General features: G+C 49.0%; 1 protein-coding gene across 2 annotated transcripts in view; it reads right to left on the reverse strand.

Annotated features, from left to right (window-relative positions):
* Positions 1-20,591, reverse strand: part of MTOR (mechanistic target of rapamycin kinase) — a 141,188-nt gene that overhangs the window by 98,745 nt on the left and 21,852 nt on the right. For both annotated transcript variants that reach the window (XM_062190434.1, XM_062190433.1), the window contains exons 9-19: positions 19,998-20,184; positions 18,936-19,064; positions 17,378-17,622; positions 16,126-16,341; positions 15,592-15,797; positions 12,924-13,046; positions 11,918-12,007; positions 11,707-11,799; positions 10,595-10,729; positions 10,227-10,356; positions 8,695-8,945 (exon numbers count right to left, since the gene is read on the reverse strand). In XM_062190434.1, the coding sequence (XP_062046418.1) occupies positions 8,695-8,945; positions 10,227-10,356; positions 10,595-10,729; positions 11,707-11,799; positions 11,918-12,007; positions 12,924-13,046; positions 15,592-15,797; positions 16,126-16,341; positions 17,378-17,622; positions 18,936-19,064; positions 19,998-20,184 (1,805 nt within the window). The remainder of the gene's footprint in view (positions 1-8,694; positions 8,946-10,226; positions 10,357-10,594; positions 10,730-11,706; positions 11,800-11,917; positions 12,008-12,923; positions 13,047-15,591; positions 15,798-16,125; positions 16,342-17,377; positions 17,623-18,935; positions 19,065-19,997; positions 20,185-20,591) is intronic.

Genomic DNA, 20,591 nt, shown 5'->3' on the forward strand with positions numbered 1-20,591 from the left:
AGGTGGTCCCTTAAGACTGCTCATCCCGGCAACACAGCCCCTGCCTTGAGAAAGTGCACTCCATGTCGTTAGCAACAACAAAACCACCAATGAAACGTTTCTCAGAATGCATCTCATTGCTAAGCGACGACTGTCTGCGTTATATGTATTTTCACTAAATGAAACCAGAGCTCCTTGGAAGTGGCTATGCCCAGGCTTGAGGGAAATGTCCGTAATAAGCTTAGAATATCACCTTTTCTGCCAGAAAGCAAGAAAGCAATCACAAAGTCTCCTGGGCTGTGTAAAAAGGAGACAACAGCGAAGTCCACTGGGATAACGAGACTGTGAAAAACAACAGTGCCTGTAATGAACAGGAAGACGAGTGTGTGTGCGTCTAGAACTCTATGAGTTCTATTAGTTTAAAAAACGCTAAGAAGTCTATGAATTCACGGTGAAGAAAGGAAGGTGAGGAACGGTGCTGTTTGGAGCACCTCCGACAGGTGGCTAGTGACAACTCATTATCTGAAAAACTAATAAACCGATTAAGGCAAAGAATCATGCATTTGTCCCGCCCTTCTTGTATAATCTACACTTCAAGTTAAGTAAAGAGTTGATTACATAAAGTGCTTTATAGATGACTTCTAGCTAACAAATCCAGAAATAATAATACAATTAGAAAAATCACCACTGTGCAGTCCCTAAACAAATAATGGATCTAGAAAACCACCATCAATGAACACAAAACCAGTTACTGGGCTGGTGGGGAACTCAATGGATGGATCAGGGTTATGACACCTGAGCCACTGACAGCACTCACATCACCAGCAGGGGACCATCTAGAACACACGTGCTCACTACAGGGGAAACAGGATGCATACAGTGCCATCGATTCAGTATTTTCTGTCAAAAAAAAAGGAATCTGAATCTAATGAAGCCTGGAGACGCAACCAGTAACAGGAAGTTGAGACACTGAGGAAACAAATACAATCAGCCAAATCCAGGATGGGAAATTTGAAAGAACACATGACCTCGTTTCTTACACAAATGTTAAGACATGAAGAAAAACAGTAGAGGGAACAGGGAAATACAGAGAAAAAGAATTCGATATATCAAACAAATGCCAGGCACAAATGGGGATTTTGATTTGCGTAAAACAAATGTTAAAAAAACATTTTAGAGACAAGCAATCTGTGGACTGGTATTAAATATTAACACCAATTATTACTTTTGTAGGTGTCCTAGTTGTATTGTGGACACAGGTGGGAGTATATTTATTGGTAAAATAATGTGATATCTGGAATTTGCATTAAAATACTCCAGAGAGGGCTGGCATTGTGGCAAAGCAGGTTGAGCCACCACCTGTGACGCTGGTGTCCAATACGGGCACCAGCTCCGCTTCTGATCAGCTCCCTGCTGGTGTGCCTGGGAACGCAGGGGAGGATGCCACAAGTGCTTGGGCCCCTGCACCCATGTGGGAGACTCGGAGGAAGCTCTTGGCTCCTGACATTGACCCAGGCCAATCCTGGCCATTGTGACCATTTGGGCAGTGAACCACAGGATGGAATTTCTCTTTGTCTCTCCCTCTCTCTCCATCACTCTGCTATTTTTATAAATAAATAAATAAATCTTGGGGCCAGCACTGTGGTGTAGTGGGTTAAAGCCCTGGCCTGAAGCACCAGCATCCCATATGGGTACCAGTTCTAGTCCCGGCTGCTCCTCTTCCAATCCAGCTCTCTGGTATGGCCTGGGATAGCAGTAGAAGACAGCCCAGGTCCTTGAGCCCCTGCACCTGTGTCAAAGACCCGGAGGAGGCTCCTGGCTTCGGATTGGCGCAGCTCCGGCAATTGCAGCCATCTGAGGATTGAAGCAGCGGATGGAAGACTTCTCTCTCTATCTCTACCTTTCTCTGTAACTCTGTCTTTCAAATTAATAAAAATAAATCTTAAGCCGGCGCCGTGGCTAATCCTCCGCCTGTGGTGCCAGCACACCGGGTTCTAGTCCCGGTCGAGGTGCTGGATTCTGTCCTGGTTGCTCTTCTTCCAGTCCAGCTCTCTGCTGTGGCCCGGGAAGGCAGTGGAGGATGGCCCGGGTCCTTGGGCACTGCACCCCATGGGAGACCAGGAGAAGCACCTGGCTTCCTGGATTCAATCAGCGCGGTGCGCCAGCCACAACAGCCATTTGGGGGTGAACCAACGGTAAAGGAAGACCTTTCTCTCTGTCTCTCTCTCTCACTGTCCACTCTGCCTGTCAAAAAAAATGTTTAAAAAAAAATCTTTAAAAAAAAACTCCCCAAAAAACCATGTGTGCGTGTGTGTGTGTGTGTCTGTGTGTGTACTGTGAAATCACATCAACAAAATGCTACTAGTTTTTGGTATGCATATAAAAATCTAATAGGGGCCGGCATTGTGTGGCAGAGTGGATAAAGTCACTTCATGTGACACTGGTACTGCATACAGGCGCTGGTAGGAGACCTAGCTGTTCTACTTCTGATCCTGCTCCTTGTTAATGTGCCCGGGAAAGCAGTATAAGATAACCCTGGCACCCACATGGGAGACCCTGAAGAAGCTCCTGGCTTCAGGCTGGCCCAGCCCTGGCTGTTGTAACCAGCTGGGGAATGAACCAGCAGATGAAGAGCTCTCTCTCTCTCTCTCCCCCTCTAACTCTGCCTTTCAAATAAATAAATAAATCTTTAATAAAGTTAATCCAGCTATATTATATTTACAACGGACACATCCAAAACAAAAAGTCACAAATCAAGTAAAATGAAAAGGAATAGATACACACTTCCAAAAAGAGCAAGTGCAACTATATTAAGTAAAATAAAATTTTATGGTATTAGTCAAGATAAAAAGGATCATTTCTTAATGATATATCATTTTATAATGATAAGAGATTCAATTTTCCAGAAAGATATGGTTTGAAATTTGTATGCACTAGTAATATACCTTCAAAAATATATAAAACAGAATTGACTAAACTGTGAGAAACTAATAAATCCACCATGGTTAAGAGAGATTTTTATCACAATTCCCTTGGTAATTGACACATGAAGCAAACAAAAATTAACAAGGACACAAAGACCTGAGTACACTAAGTAGTGGGGTCAATCTAACCACGTTCAAGTACAAGCCTGTGCAGGACATCACAAATACACACTGTTCCCAGGCACAGGAGCACTGAGGGCAATCAATCAAGGACAACACCAGTAAAGCAGTTTCAGCAAACAGCAAGAAATTATAGATACAGAGCAATAAAGAGAGCAATCAATGTCAGAGACAACAAACCCTGTAAATTTACAAATGCAATACCTCAAGGGTGAAAGAAGAAATCCTAGCAAATGTTAGAAAATACGTCCGTCTGAACAATAACGAAAATACTATGTTATCACTCAGCAATAAAAGATGTCCAATGAACTACTGGTACATGCTACAGCAAAGAAGCCAGACACAGAAGACAACATTTTTTTTTTTTTTGGACAGGCAGAGTCAGACAGTGAGAGAGAGAGAGACAGAGAGAAAGGTCTTCCTTCTGTTGGTTCACCCCCCAAATGGCTGCTACGGCTGGTGCGCTGTGCCGATCCGAAGCCAGGAGCCAGGTGCTTCTCCTGGTCTCCCATGGGGTGCAGGGCCCAAGCACTTGGGCCATCCTCCACTGCACTCCTGGGCCACAGCAGAGAGCTGGACTGGAAGAGGAGAAACCAGGACAGAACCGGCACCCCAACCGGGACTAGAACCTGGGGTGCCGGCACCGCAGGTTGAAGATTAGCCTAGTGAGCCACAGCACCGGCCTGACAACATTTTCTATGATCAAAATTTTATGAAATGTACAGAAAAGGCAAATCTATAGAGAAGAGAAGTAGACGACTGGTCACCTTCGGATGGGGGAGGAACGGGAAAGACTGCGAATGAACAGGTTTCCCGTGGGGTGATGGAAACTTTCTAAAATTAGGCTGCTGGTGATTCACAACTCTTCAACTATGTTAGAAATCAATGAGTTTTAAATTTAAGAAGAGTGCGTTTTGGGGTGTGTAAATTTCATCTCAATAAAGTTTGAAAACCATTTGGAATGCAGCTAACTAGTACCTGCAGTGAAATTTGCAGCCCTAACAGATTACATGAGAAAAGAGGAAAGAATGACAATTAAGGACCTAATTTGCCAACCAACAAGCTTCTAAGAAGCAGAAAAAAGAGGAGGAAAGTAGTAACAGAGTAGATTAATGAAACAGAAAATAAAGTCACAAAAGACAGGAACAAAGCCAAATATTGGTTGAAAAAAAATGCCATGATAAATCTCCAGCAACAAATTAAGGCTGGAGGCTAGTGTTCTGGTGCCGCAGGTTAGGCATCCCATATTGGAGTGCTAGTTCAAGTCCCAGCTGCTCCACTTGGGATCCAGCTTCCTTTTAATGTGCCTTGGAAGGCAGCACATGATGAGTTTCTGGGCCCCTGACACCTATGTGGGAGACCAGGATGGAGTTCCTGGCTCCTGGCTTTGGCCTGGCCCAGTCCTGATATAGCCATCTGGGGAGAGAATCCTCAGAGATCGCTCTGTCTTGCCCTCTCTCTGTTACTTTGTCTTTCAAATAAATAAATAAATAACCTTTTTTTAAAAAAAATTAAGGTAGAAGAGAATGTGTAAACAATCTAATAACAACAAATTTTATCATTTAGATAAAGCAAAGAGTTTGACAGAAAAAAATGTGACCATGGGCCAGCATTGTGGTATGGAAGGTTAAGCCTCCGCCTGCAGTGCAGGCATCCCGTATGACTGCCAGTTCAAGTCCCAGCTGCTCCACTTCTGTTCTTGCTAATGGCCAGGGAAAGCAGTGGAGGATGCTCCAAGTCCTTGGTCCCCTGTACCCATGCGGAGACTGAGAAGAGGCTCCTGGCTCCTGGATTGAGCCCCAGCCACAGTAGCCATTTGGGGAGTGAACCAATGAATGGAAGATCTCTCTCTCCCTGTATTTCAAATGAATAATAAATGAATCTTTAAAAAAATGTGACTAAAACTGTCTCAAGAATCTCTAAAAAGGTGCTAGTGTTGTGGCATAAGAGGTAAAGCTACACTTGTGGCAACAGCAGCCCATGTGGGCGTCAGTTCATATCCCGACTGCTCACCTTTCAATCCAGCTCTCTGCTAATGGCCTGGGAAGAGCAGCAGAGGATGGTCCAAGTGTTTGGGCCCCTGGCAGCCACACGGCAGACCTGGGAGAAGTTCCTGGCTCTGCATTTCAGCCTGGCCCAGCACTAACTGCCATACAGCCATGTGGAGAGTGAGCCAGTGGATGGAAGGTCTCTCTGTCTCTGCCTCTCTGTAACTCTGTCAGACAAATCTTTTAAAAAATAATTTCTAAAACGGAGCTGCTGTTGTTGTCAATGGGTTAAAGCTGCCACCCACAAAGCCGCATCCCGTATGAGCACTGGTTCAAGTCCTGGTTGTTCCACTTAGGATCCAACATTCTGCTAATGTGCCTGGAAAAGCAGCAGAAGATGGCCCACGTGTTGGGGCCCCTGCCACCCACATGGGAGACGCTCCTGGCTTCAGCTGGGCTCAGCCCTGGCCACTGTGGTCATCTGGGAAGTAAATCAGCAGATAGGAGATCAATCTCCCCTCCCACTCACTCTGCCTTTCAAATAAAATAAATCTTTTTAAAAAAATTTTTCAAATAAAATGAAAATAAATAAATTTTTAAACATGGATGTTTCAACATCAGAACACAGATCAATGTAATTCAACATATGAACACAATGAAAGAGAAAAACCGTATGATCATCACAAAAGAAAAAGGCATTTGAGGGGCTGGCACTGTGGCACAGTAAGGTTAATCCTCCACCTGAAGTGCCAGCATCCCATATGGGCGCCAGTTCTAGTCCCAGATGCTCCTCTTCCAATCCAGCTGTCTGCTATGGCCTGGGAAAGCAGCAGAAGGTGGCCGAAGTGCTTAGGTCCCTGTATGCGTGTGGAAGACCCAGAAGAAGCTCTTGACTCCTGGCTTAGGATTGGTCCAGCTCCAGCCACTGTGGCCTTTTGGGGAGTTAACCAGTGGATGGAAGATCTTTTGTCTCTGTCTCTCCCTCTCACTGTCTGTAACTCTACCTCTCAAACAAATAAATAAAATCATTAAAAAAATAAAAAGGCATTTGATAAATTCAATACTCATTTGTGATTAAAAATCATTTGACAGGCCGGCACCGTGGCTTAACAGGCTAATATTCCGCCTTGCGGCGCCGGCACACCAGGTTCTAGTCCTGGTTGGGGTGCCGGATTCTATCCCGGTTGCCCCTCTTCCAGGCCAGCTCTCTGCTATGGCCCGGGAAGGCAGTGGAGGATGGCCCAAGTGCTTGGGCCCTGCACCCACATGGGAGACTAGGAGAAGCACCTGGCTCCTGACTTCGGATTAGCACGAAGCGCCGGCCGCAGCGGCCATTGGAGGGTGAACCAACAGCAAAAAGGAAGACCTTTCTCTCTGTCTCTCTCTCTCACTATCCACTCTGCCTGTCAAAAAAACAAAACAAAACAAAACAAAAAAAACATTTGACAAACTAATACTATAAGGAAAATTTACAAATTTTAAAAAGCACTCTATACCAAATCTAATACTCTGTGAATTTATTTTTAAAAAATATTTATTTGAAAGGCAAAGTTGCAGAAGGAGGGGGAGAGACAGAGACAGAAGTATCTTCCATCTGCTGCTTCACTCTCGAAATGGCAATGGTCCGGGCCAGGCCAGGCTGAAGCCAGGAGCCAGGCACTCCATCTGAATCTCCCACATAGCTGGCAGTGGCCCAAGTACTTGAGTTATCTTTCATTGTCTCCCCTGGCACATTAGCAAGGAGCTGGATCAGAAGTGGAACAGCCTGTGGCTAGTGTTGTGGGGTAACGGGTTAAGCAGCCACCCGCAGCACCAGCAACCCACATGGGCACTGGTTCAGGCCCTGGCTGCTTTTCTGATCCAGCTACCTGACAATGTGCTTGGGAAGGCGGCAGGAGATGGCTCACATGGGAGACCCAGATGAAGCTCCTGGATCCTGGCTTCAGCCTGGCCCAGTCCTGGCTGTTGCAGCCATTTGGAGAGTAAGCCAGCAGACAGAAGATGTCTCTCTCTCTGTAACTCTTACCTTTCAGATAAATAAAATAAATTAAAAAAAAAAAAAAAAAAGAAGAAGTGGAGCAGCCAGGACTCGAAGGGTGCTCATACAGGATCCTGGCATTACAGGTGGCAGCTTAACTCACAGCACCACAATGCCAGTCCCATGAAATACTTCATTCTTTAAATTCTTTTTTTGAGGGGCAGAGAGAGAAGAGAACAAGAAGGAGAGAGAACAAGAGAGAGAGAGAGTGAGAGAAACAGAAGAGATCCCATGCAGTGGTTCCTCCCTAAATGTCCGTAACAGTTGGGGGCTAAGTCAAGGTAGAAACCAACAACCAAGAACTCAATGCAGTTCTCCTATGTGGGCGGCAGAAACCAATTACTGGAGCTATTGCTACTGCCTTCGAGAGTCTGCACTGGTGGGAACTGAACTCAGGGACTCCAAGACGGGATGCAGGCATCGTAAACACTAGGCTAAGGCCCGCTCCTCCAGCTGAAATTTTAACATCAGTCCCACTAGAATCAGGAACAAGACTGAAGAGCTCTACTACCATTGTGTCCAATCAACACTGCAGTGGAGGCCCTAGCAATGCAGAAAGGAAAAGCAATCAATGGCTTACAGGTGAAAACAAAACAAAGACTATCCTTAAAAAACTTTTTCAGACTCTATCATTATCCACAGAGAAAAATCAGAAAAAATGTGTAGGTAAATAATTAGAATCAATGAGACTCCAATGAGGTTTAAAGTTATACAGTACAGTGCACAAAAATATACTCTACAAAGTTAGAAAACGACTTTCAGAAAAGATACTATTGCCTCTAGAGGTATATAAGTTGACAATACGATCACAGGGGGAAAAACAATTAACACTGTGTCCGACTGTAAGCCCTTAGTAGTGTGTGCTCTAAGGAGAGCGGGACCTGCTGAGCCGACACAGCAGGTCTGCGCAGGTAGTGATATGTGCACAGCAGTGACGGCAGCACTTGCACGTCAAAGAGGACAGAGAGCAGGAGTGAGGCAGGAGTCAAGGGGGAATTCCTCTTTATAGAAAAACGCCCGGTAACAATGCAGAAGTGACAGACCAGAAGTCATCATTCTGCACCACCAGTGTGGTAACTGACTCGGGCAAGGATTATCAACAGATGCTCAAGTACTGGGTGAGGACAGTTGGGAAACAGGACAGTTGCCAGACTCCAAGCATCTCCCCAGAGATCACTGATGAGTGACAGGAGGGAAAGCAGCGCTCCAACAGACGCTGCACAGGCTTCTGCACGGAGGACTCGCGATGCAGTGGGGAGCGGTGCTCTGACTCAAATGTACGAGGGCAACCTAATCATGAGGAACAGAAATTCAGACTGTGGGACACACACAACCGGACTGAATTCTAGGCTGCTGAGAATTACCATGCTGCCTCTCCTCGGCCATTCACCCTTTGGTCATCTTAGGGACAACCAGAAACTGGACAGACAGAGCTGCTTGTACACACAGGTGTCGGGGGCCAGGGGAGGAAAGGCATCAGGCTCAAGAGCAAGCAGAGGGCGTTACCAGGAAGCTGAGGCGGAGCTGGACCTTCTGGCCTGTGGCACAGAGCAGAGAAGGGAGGGCTAAGGTTCTGGGTACTCACTTCCCGGATGGCCCCGTCACAGACTCGAATGACATTCAGGAATGTGGGCATGACCTGGGGCAGGAACTGCACACACTTGAGCCCCAGGGACTTGAAGATGAAGGTGATGGCCTGGACAACCATGGTGTGATGATGAGACAGAGACTGGTCTCGGAAGATCCGCATCAGGGCCACCATGGACACAGCAGGGTAGAACTCGTCCAGAGGCAGGTTTCCCATGTTGACCAGCATTTCACTGGTGCTGTAGTCAGCTAGGACAAAACGACGGAGCGAGTCACCAGGTGTATGTGACAGGACCCTGCCCTCGGGCAGACCAAGGTGAACAGCAAACAAGAACCTCCTGACAGAATCAGCATTCCTCTCTCTCTCCCTGGTACAACGCTCTAACACCAGCGGGAGAACAGGGCCTACTAGGAACAATGAATAGTCTCTCACCCTCAAAGACTAAATGGCTTTTGGCTTTTCTACTACCTAAACCACCAATGCCTAAAACAGTAAGTGAAGAGTCTTCTTTAAATTGCTATGTTTAATTCAGCTTCTTACCATCAGAGTTCTGAAACCATCAACAGAAACAATTACACCCCCAGATGAAAGTAAAGAGAATTCAATCAGGCAAACGTCTGTCTGTTCAGCAGCTGCCTGTTCCCCTAGGGAATTCACACGAGTGGGCAGGCAAATGCCACCTGGCTGAACAGCAAGGACCTTGAGGACTCTGCCTGAGGGAGGTAAGAACCAGAACAAGTCAGGAGCAAGAACACCTGGAGGGACATGGTTCAGGCCTTGCTCTGGATAACATCACCGCCGCACCTCTGTAATACACACAAGGAAGACGCAGGTGGAAGAAGCAATATGGTCCCATCTACAGAGTTTGGAAACAAACTATTTTGTTTGGGGAAAATAACACTCTGTCAGAATAGTTGGAAGAGCCACCGTTGACCTTAACTTCAAAAACAGGCCTGTTCCCCTCCCCCCCAAGGGCAGTGGGCTACGTCCAGTAGACTTTTCTTGCATCCCATCCTCTATTCCACTCTCAGCTATCTGTCAAAGGGCAATGGGGCCTTAGGGCCCATTGATGGTTTCAGATGGAAAAAGAGCCCTGGATTTCTGATGGCTTCTTGTTTTCCTACACCCCTGGGTCTTGCCTTAGCTTTCCTCACCAATTAAAACAGGAAGAATAAATTTTATCCTCTTTTCCCTTGGGTGCCTTAGGACTATAGGCATCAAAGAAGCACTAACAAAGAAGGAGTGATGAGCAGAGGTGATGGGGCGGTAATTCCTATCCCTTATTGGCACCAAGAGAGCAGATGTAGCCTGGTAAGCCTTGACAAAGAACAGGGACATGGGGAGGACTCTGGCCACACTAGGAGCAGCATCCTCCCTGGGATTCAAGAGGAAATTACTTTTAATTCAAACGTTGCAAGATGTGCCAATATCCTCTAATTTCACAGTTCCTAGCCCAAGACTCTGAAGCCAGCACTGCAGGCTTTCTAAGCTGGGAACGTGCAAGTCTCTCCTGGTTCCCTCCCACTTACAGGAATCCTGGCTGGACTTGGACTCTGACAGGCTGACGGCAGATGCGTCCCGGGACTGGTCAATCATGCCGATGTTCACCTTGTGCTTGTAGGGGTCCAGAGCCCCTAACAGCCCCAACACACGGATGGCCTAGGCAGGAAGGGGAGGGGAAGAGAGACTCATCACAACCTCTGATTACAACAGGTTTCATGGGAATTCCTGTGATGTTCCACAATCCCCAATCCATACACAACTCAACAGCTACATGAACAAAACTGAGAAGGCCACAAGCCTGCAGGCCGCTGTCAGAGCACGTTGGTGCCAGCAGCTACTCTCCCTCCATTCCCCCAGGGAAGTGCATGAAGACCCAGTCTGCGCTGTTCCCTACCTCTCTCCGTGTCCCCTGATTCTGCTCAGTCTTCAGAAAATTCAGCAGCACCTCCAGCAAGGTGGGGTACTTCCTATAGGGCTCCACGACGTAGCCAGTGCTGGCCACCAACTGTCCCAGGGTCCACAGAGCCACCTGGATGGGCAGAAGACCCCAAGTTTCTTAAGTCAGAATGAGAACAAGCAGGGTGTCCTCTGTGCAAACGACCCCAAGGAAGCACCACCAGTTATTTATTTATTTTTTTTGACAGGCAGAGTGGACAGTGAGAGAGAGACAGAGAGAAAGGTCTTCCTTTTGCTGTTGGTTCACCCTCCAATGGCCGCCTCGGTAGGCGCGCTGCGGCCGGCGCACCGCGCTGATCCGATGGCAGGAGCCAGGTACTTCCCCTGGTCTCCCATGGGGTGCAGGGCCCAAGGACTTGGGCCATCCTCCACTGCACTCCCTGGCCACAGCAGAGAGCTGGCTTGGAAGAGGGGCAACCGGGACAGGATCGGTGCCCTGACCGGGACTAGAACCCGGTGTGCCGGCGCCGCAAGGCGGAGGATTAGCCTAGTGAGCCGCGGCGCCGGCCCCCATCAGTTATTTTAAGATGTGTCCAGCAAAGGTATTAACCACGAACAGAACTCCTGAGAGGACGTCAGAATAAGGCTACTCAATACAAACCTACAACCACTGGATTAAAGGATAGAGAACACGCCCGCCTTTCTCAAAGGAAACACAGATCCTCCTCTCCCAAAGGTTCATGGGATTCCCAGGAGACTGACTGTTCCTAGTTGAAGTCCAGTCTAATAGCCCACATGACAGGTGCAGAACCAGAGCCAGCAGGGATGAGCTGCTCTGTGCCCCACAGGCAGTTACCCCGGCCTTCTTTTCCCCTAGGAGCTGGGAAGAGGCTCGGCCTGCACAGAGGAGACGGCGCTGGTCAGCTCTGGCACTACTGCAAGGGCCTCTGGGTCAGGATGACGGCTACTTCTGGGTCCCGGTGCTACTTTTTCTGCATCTGCTGTGTGCCAGGCACTGTGCCAGGCACTGGCAGAGGAGACTCAGGCAACTCAAGAGAAATCGGCCCCTGGCATCACAGGGGCTACCTGCTCAGGAAGGGGGGCACTCACCTGCCTCTTGGCCAACAGGGAGGAGTCCTGCAGCATGTCCATGATGATGATGAAGAGCTCGTCCACCCACTTCCTCATTTCCAGGCCACTGACCTGCAGGAGGAAGGTGATGCTGGTGTTTAGGATCAGAAATGTTGGCCTTAGGAAGTACGCGACTTCTTCAGAGTTAAACAGTTTCTCCCCATCCTATGAAAGAAGTCTGTCCTCTTACTTGAGCCAGTTCTCCTATTGTGGCCAAGACATTATTGATCACACCTGGGTTTGGATCAGGATCTGGGTCTTTCAATTTCAAAATTAAAGCCTACAGAAAGAAGGTATGAGAAAAACGAGTAGATTAGGATCTACCAGAAGCCTTTCACATAAGTTAAATTTACCCAAGAGAACATCCCTGCCCTAAATAAATTACTTCTAGAGAACTGATGAATCCAAGACTTCTGCGATGTGGATTCACAAATTTTTACCCACACTGAGTTCTAGCTAAACCTGTGACAGAACTGGGGAGCACCACGTTTAAAAAATTTCCCACATCTCCTCTGAACTATATTCTGTGAGCATTTGTCCAGATGCACAAGTTAGGAAGGACTCTACATAACTCTCTTGTATTCAGACTTGAAGACTGCTTCAGAATTTTAAAAATTAACTTTGATTTATTTGAAAAGCAGAAAGACCAACCTCCATCTGCTCGTTTACTCCCCAAATACCCACAACATCCAAGGCTGGGCCAGGCCGAAGCCAAGACCAGAAGTTCAATCTAGATCTCCCACGTGGCTGGCAGGGTCACTCATCTGCTGCCTACCGAGGTGTGCATTACCAGGAAGCTGTAAGCAGGAGTCGAGTCGGGGCTGACCCAGCACTCGGATAAGGGATGCAGGTGTTCAAGTGGCACCCTAACTGCTACGCCAAATGCTGGCCCCGATTTCAGACTGTGGATCTCATTTTTTCTTCATTTTGGGGGGAGCTATTTTATGCTGCTATTCACCGCTGCTTCTCTCTAGCACATTCGAGAACGTGCCTCAAGCATGCCTTATCTGTTCTAGGGAGAGCACTTTCCTGCAGGGGTGAGAGTCTTGGTATTCTTTAACTGAAAGTTCTTGATGTGGCCTTGGCCCCAGCTTGGGATCAAAGAAATGGCCTGTCTAGTGCACTAGTGAGCAGGCAGCCCTCCTGTCTCCCCGACAGCCCAGAGAGGAAGTGCTGCTCTGAGTCCTGCGCGTTACCTTCAGAATGGGCTCCATGTAGGGGCGGATGAGTCGGGGGGCGTTGGAGACCAGGTGTCCCAGCATGCGGGCACTCTGCTCCTTGATTCTCCCAATGCCACTGTGCTCCAGCTCTGTCAGAATCTATCGGGAAGAAAGGTTCACTGTGGCAGAGGCTCTTCTAGAAGGAACTACGTGTCAAACGGGAAACGTGCCAGGGAACTAGAAGAAGGACCGAGCCTCCATGACGGATAAAGCAGCTGCTAGATACTAAGCCAGGGACAGCTCTGCAGCTGACAGGACAGTGGGAACACAGCTACGCCTGGAGACCAGCCCTGCCACCTTCACGTCCCTTCTGAAGCCCAGCCGTTCAGGGCAGCACCATCACAGAAAACTGAGAAAACCAAGGAGAGCTGTGAGTAGGCTTCTGTGGAAATGAGTAATGAAGGGAGGGCTCCTGGGGAGGGAAATCTTTGTCCAGAGAGCAAACCAGTGAGAGGGTCTATAAGTGAGACAAAGGAATCAAAGATCAGTGAGAACAGCCAGGACACTGAGAAATGCTGACACTCCACAGTCATTTCGGGCATGGCTAGACAAGCCCACGTGGGCAGGGATCACATCCATGGGTCCCCTGGGCCTTACTGACCAGAGATAATGTGTTTGTTTGTTCAGCCTGACATCCTTAAAATAGCAGCAAGTCGGCACACTGTGCTCATGCTGATACAGACAAACGACGTAACACAGACAGACTTCTGGATAGCTGACGGTGCCAGAAGGAAACCTAGGAGCAGTGAGGGAAGTCAATGTGCCAAAACCCAGGTTAGCAGGGAGCCCCAACGAAACACACCCGTGAAGGGCTCACCCACAGCTTCCTGAGGTGCAAAGGCACCATGCATTCAGCTGACTCCTGTCTTTTCCAGGCTAGCGGTACACAGCAGGATGTGCCAGGCTGGGCAGGGGCAGTGGTGCAGCCCTCGGTCACAGGCGGGCCACTCCGCAGTGCAAGCTGCGGCCAAGCTCTGGTGTTCAGCAGGGGAGGCGCACTGAATGCATTTCCAACTTACTTTCCACTTACGATGAGCTTAATGGGAGAAACCCGTTCTAAGTTGAGGAGCATCTGCATTCTATTTTGTCTTGGGTTGCCCATTTATTAAGTCTGATTTTTTGGATCCTGTTGCCAATCCTCTTCCCTCAGTGAGAGCAGACAGCAGTCCAGGGAGATGGAGAAGGATACTAAGAACTGACCCACAGGGATAAGAGATGGCTGACTACGAGGAAACGTGCCCCAGGGAGCAGGGCACAACTCCCAGGTGGTGCACTACCAAAACAAGACACCAAGTTCACTTCCAGAGCCACAGCCTTGCAGCACCCTAATAACTCAACTAAGACCTCAACGAAACGCCAAAGCCTTTACCCAAGCATGAAATTATATAATTCAGTCTGGAAAATCTATGCTTAAGTCTGAAAGGAACACTGTTGGAACCCTGACATTTCAAGGACTGCTCGGCGCCTGACAGATTCCCTCAGCATACTTCAGCTTCCGTGGGATCAGAAACCCAGGCGGCCTGACGGCGTCAAATCAGCGTGAGGATGACAGAACACGTCTGCTCTGTTCACTGCTGCTTCCCAGTGCCCAGCAGCACCGGGAGCGTGCAGGTGCTCACAGTCTGCTGACCGAGTGAGTTTTTCACTAGGAGGTATTTCTGAATCAAACTCAGCACAATTTGAGCTGGCAGGTTCAAAAATGGTTTCTTTCTCCTTCCCAAAGCCTTAGGTGTTTTAAAAAGACTTAAAATGACGTAGGCCATCCTAATGTAGGCCAGCAGGCAGACATAAATCATTAGGCTAAAACCAGAAGTGCCAACCTAAGTACAATTTTCTAATTTGTTGATTAATGATATAATTTACAGCTACTTTAATTATGACAAATTGTGACTAACAGCATTTCTCTAGGGTGAGTTACATGTATTAATGGTTTCCTATGTTTAAGTTCCTCACATGTCCTGAACGTGTGTATTTCAGAAGAAACCATGGGAACGTCAGGAAGTAGGAGCAGGGTGGGGAGGAGTAGAGGAGAGGGGACAGGAAATGACAAAGGGAGCTCCACGAAACCAGGAGAGCTTGGGAGTAACTTGCAGCTGAAAGGGCGGGTCCACACACAGCTCACAAGGAGGCCGGGGAACTTACCTGGGTAGATGAAAAAACTTAAGGAACCAGGTTTTGGCGGGAACTGAAAATCCTAGCAGAACTAGCGGCAATGCCAACCTGAATCTACTTCAAGCTGAGCCTGGCACCTGACATTACATAAGGTAAAGGCCAGGGACCACAGACCAGGGCAAAGACCATGGGAAGGAAGGCTGGAACCGCTCTCACACTTCTTCTCTTTGTCAAGAATAGGGACTAGCAACCACACGACAGGCAGACGACAGGAGGACTGAGCTTGTTAGCATGTGAAGGCCAAGAGATGGAATGCAGGTGACTCCCCAGGGAGGAGACAGAGCTGTAGAAGCCGTGGGACTGGGAAGTGTCTGGGAGTTACACTGACAAGAGGCTCAGAGGGGCTGAGCTGTCACACTGCAATGATAAAGCCGGGAAAACGCGTGGGCCCTTGAAGCCGAATGCGGCTTTCCCGGGGTCTCTAGTCTTTGTCCCTCTTCCCTGCCGCCCACACTCCTTCCTCAGTTCTCACCTGGATGAGCATCTTGCGCAGGAAAGGCATGACAAAGGCCGGGTTCATGCTGCTGAGCCGGCCCACAGTGCAGATGGCCAGCTCCCGGATCTCGAACACCTGGTCATTCAGGGCCACAAACAGCGCCTGCAAATTCTCTGCCTGGGCCAGGTGTGCGTCGAAGCGCTCATCCAGAGATGCCAAGACACAGTAGCGGATGTCAGGGTCTGTGAAAGCAATGGAGCCTGTGAATACCTCTTCACGATGCCAGCTCTTCAGCCCTGTCCCACTGTCCACCTGCACTGCCGTCGCCTCCTGGGAGGACCCGACATCCTTCTCCATCTCCCTGTCATTCTCTTCTCCACTCGCAGGAGTAAAAGAACTGAAGACAGATGATCTCGCACTTACGGGCTGGGTAGCCAAGACTTGACAGAACAACCCAACACCAGTTGCAGAGGCTGAAGACCTCTAGAGAGGCCAGGTGATCAAACTGGCCACTTTCAACTGCCCCGAGCTCCTGCACTCCCCAGAGCGCTTCCGTCTCGCAAGCTTTACCAGGATCTGTTATCCCGACCACGAGCAGCTTGCTGAGCACGTCTGCCACCACCTGCACTGCCGTCTGGCTGACCACGTGTGCATGGCCGCTGATGAGGTGGATGGAGGGGGTGAGCAGGCGCGAGCAGGTGCGGGCAGCTTCCATGCGGATCTCCTTGTGCTCACTGTTCAGGAAATGATCCGCGCAGTGGCGAACAAACTGGGTCAGAGAGTGGCCTGGATACAGAGGCAGAGAGGAAACAGAATAAACACTTCAGACAGGTGGTCTGCAACCTGCTAGCTGCACTATTTGTGGCTTCTCACGGGCAGAAAGGCAGAAGGGGGTAGAAAAGGAACAGGGAGACGAGATAAAGGTAGCCTGGACCCTTTCCATATTTCCTTCAAAGTGTGAATGATTGCGTTTTATTCTGACACAACCCATTACACTCCCAGAGCGGAAAGTGATTCTTGACCAAACTGATCCTGCCAACTTTAGTTCTCAGATTTAAATGCCAAAAAGAGCTTGATATAAGCTGGCTTTAAACACAGCTACTTTCTATGTATTAGAAACAATCACGGTGGGAGTTGATCACTCGAAGTGGAAGAGTCTCAACAGGGAAGGCCCAGGCAGCACAGACGCTGGGCTGCACGTTTGGCCTTCTTGTCCTTGCTAGTTTCTCTGTGGTCTTGACCAATACTACCCACATGATACTAAAGTTCTGAATTACTCGCTTTTTCTCCTGAAATCTCCCTGAGGTATTAATATGGCTTCATCTGCAACTTAGAATGCCAGGCTGAACCACCCAGCACAGCACTCAGACATCACACGGCCACCGGCATGGACACGCCCAAAGCCCTGCTGGTACCCCTGAACCACTAAATGCCACCTCCGCCACGAGAAGTGGGAGGTGGGTGGGGTGCGACACGTGGGAGGTGGGTGGGGCGCGACACGTGGGTGGTGGGTGGGACGTGACATGGGAGGTGGGTGGGAGGCAGCCCCGACTTCTCCATCTCTGAGGCATGATTTCCCTGGATCGATGCATACTCTTCCTGACCCACACCTGTCCCCAAGTGCAATATGGGACACAGAACTGAACAATAGGAATGAGTGATCCATGTAGAGTCTGAGCAGGATGAGCCACTACGGCGTCAGCAGCCAGGAGCCCTGTCTGCAGGACCCTGGGAAGACACAGGAACTCCAGGCAGGCTCAGCCCTCCGGAGAGGGTCGCAGCATCACTTGCCTTCTTAGCAGCAGCCCCTCCACGTCTTTACCTTCAAATTCGAAGCTACCAAGGGTCCGGAGGGCGAGAGTGATGCTGCCCACATCGCTGGCCTCGGGCAGGGTGTTGAGCCCCGGGGAGGCCAGCTGGTGGGCCAGGCCCTTGGGCATGCCTGGGTGTCGGAGAGGTTTGTGCATAAGGACCAGGGACAGCATCTTCAGGAGCCCGTCCTGGATGTCCTTCTTCAGCTGCGGGATCTGGCGGCTCAGGTCGTAGAGCACAGCAGTGAGCGCCGGGCTGAGGGGAGGACACCAGTCACACTCCAGCCCGAGCACGTGCGCTTCGGCTGTTCTTGGGAGAAACAGTCCTTCCCGCCCACCACGGGGATCAGGGCCCATCGCTGCTTGGTCTTAGAGGATACCAGACTCCTGGCCTGGTCTCAGCCTTCAGAACAATCTATGAGTTCTGGGTGGAAGATCTTTGTATTCCCCACCCCTCCAACTCTGTTTGAAATAAATTAAATAAATCTTAAAAAAAAAAAAAAAAAGGAATCTGTGGCATAGCAGGTAAAGCTACTGCCTGTAACACCAGCATCCCATAAGAGCACTGGTTCAAGCCCTGGTTGTTCCATTTCAGATCCAACTCCATGCTAATGAGCCTGGAAAAGTAGTGAAAAATGGCCCAAGACCCAGATGAAGCTCCTGGCTCCTAGCTTCAGCCTCTCCCTCCCTCTCTGTAACTGATTTTTTTTTTTTTTAAATTTAAATGTCAGAGTTGGCTGGCGCCGCGGCTCAATAGGCTAATCCTCCGCCTAGCGGCGCCGGCACCCCGGGTTCTAGTCCCGGTTGGGGCACCAGATTCTGTCCCGGTTGCCCCTCTTCCAGGCCAGCTCTCTGCTGTGGCCCGGGAGGGCAGTGGAGGATGGCCCAAGTGCTTGGGCCCTGCACCCCATGGGAGACCAGGAGAAGCACCTGGCTCCTGCCATCAGATCAGCACGGTGCGCCGGCCACAGTGCACCGGCCGCGGCGGCCATTGGAGAGTGAACCAACGGCAAAGGAAGACCTTTCTCTCTGTCTCTCTCTCACTGTCCACTCTGCCTGTAAAAAAAAAAAAAAAAAAAAAAAGTCAGAGTTACACAGAGAGAAGGAGAGGCAGAGAGATAGGTCTTCCATCTGATGGTTCACTCCCCAGTTGGCCACAACAGCCGGAGCTGTGCTGATCCGAAACCAGGAGCCAGAAGCCTCTTCTGGGTCTCCCATGCAGGTGCAGGGGCCCAAGGACTTGGGCCATCTTTCACTGCTTTCCCAGGCCATAGCAGAGAGCTGGATTGGAAGTGGAGCAGCCAGGTCTTGAACTGGCGCGCATATGGGATGACGGCACTGCAGGCTGCAGCTTAACCTGCTACGCCACAGCACCGGCCCCTGTAACTCTGATTTTCAAAGTAAACAAATCTCTTTAAAAAAAAAAAAAAAAAAAAAGAGTGTGTTTAGTCTGAGCTATCCTATGCTGACTGTCCAATTTAACACACAAACAACCATGCCTTGTTCTTTTAACCAGGTCCCACGTCTCCCAGGAACAGCGCCAGGGCGGGCTCAGGCGCTGACACCTACCTCAGCCCCACAGCCAGCATGGGCTCCAGCAGCTCCTTGATGTCCTGCTGGATGCCTGGCCCCATTGCGCGCGCCAGCATGCTGACACACGTGAACACCGTGGCGTCCACCTGCATTGCCTTCTGCCTCCTGCAGAGACACAGAGCAGCTACTTTAGACACTGTAATGAGATAGTGCATAAGGACCAAGGACAGCATCAAAGTCACCCTGAATCCCGGAGAGCAGGTTCCTCAGGCAGAGCCATCAGGTGTGAATGTGCAAGTGTCCAGCGTACAATTCTGGGGACTCGTCACATTGTAGCTGTTACAGATCTGTTCACCTGTGACAGCAACCCAGCAGACAGCAGTCAAGTGTGTGCAGCAGAAGGTCCCTTCCTGAATTCACACAAGGGCACTCAATGGGTTTAGTGTGGTGCTGACCAAGGCACCTACTGGGGAAGTCAGCTGAGCCTCGTGCCCATCAGGGAGCAGAGGCAGACCACAGCAACACACGGAAACATGAGATCCCCGTGATGGGACCACTGGGCTAGAGAACAGGTGGGGCTCATTAACTCACCAGAGCAATCCACACTAACGAAACAGGGATCCATAACAACAGAACTCAAGATGAAAGCCAACTAACACTGACCCCCTAGCCTCAGCAAAAGACCCCAGCCTCTCCATCTAACAGGTGCTGAGGTTCTTCTTATATTTCACTGACTGGGAAGTTTAAAGAGGTGGAGCATCTTCTTCAACTCTAGCGATAAGGAAAATGATGGCTGTTAGGTTCCTTCAGTCCCAGCCAAGAATTCCTTTCTTTAGCTCTTATACAAAAATAAGTCCAATGAAAGCCAGAGCCAAGAGAAAAATTAGGGATTCCCATAATTGGAAATAGCACTGGCATCTAACATATTCTCAGGGCATTCAACCTCACAAAGTATTTATAGAAATGTTATTTGATTTGGAAAAGGTTAGCATTCACCTAAGAAGTACTGTTCTTTATTTGCTCAACCCTGGAGTTTAACGATGCCTGGAAAGGCCCTAACCAAATGGAGGGAAGGTGGAACCCTAACAGAGGACTCACTTGTGGGCAAAGTCCTTAGGGGGCAGGGCCGCCCGGATGATGTCCAGCACACGAGGCAAGTAGACCTTGAACTCTGACCTCACAGCCACAGAAAGCAGCCCCAGAGCTTGGAAGGCTGCTGTCCGTTCCTTCTCCTTCTTGACACAGCTTAGGACGTGGTTCATGGTGTCCTGGAGGTACTGAGTGTCTGAACACAGAAAAGCAAAGTGGGTAGCTCAACGTTAAGAGTTGGTCTACACATCAAAGGTTAGAGTTTCTCTACAGCACTCAAATGAAGAAAGCTGTTGGAAAGACGTTAAGAATTTAGAGGAAATATTAACTAAAGTCTTATCTTGACCTTCAATGATCAGATAACAACTTTTAGAAACAATGTAAAGATAAGTTTTCTCCTTTTGTTAAACATAATTGTCCCCATTTCTTATTAAAAACAAAAAGACAATCTAAACTATTTTATATTATAATGAAATGTAAAGTAAAATTGAATATTGCTGGCAAGAAACAGGCCATTCCATCCAGTGTAGGCCTAGAAACCACTTTGCTATTACCTAGATATCTTTGTTACAGTTAAATTTATTTATTTTTATTTATTTGAAA

The sequence above is a fragment of the Lepus europaeus genome, chromosome 5 (assembly GCF_033115175.1).
Source record: "Lepus europaeus isolate LE1 chromosome 5, mLepTim1.pri, whole genome shotgun sequence".
Classification (NCBI taxonomy): Eukaryota; Metazoa; Chordata; class Mammalia; order Lagomorpha; family Leporidae; genus Lepus; species Lepus europaeus.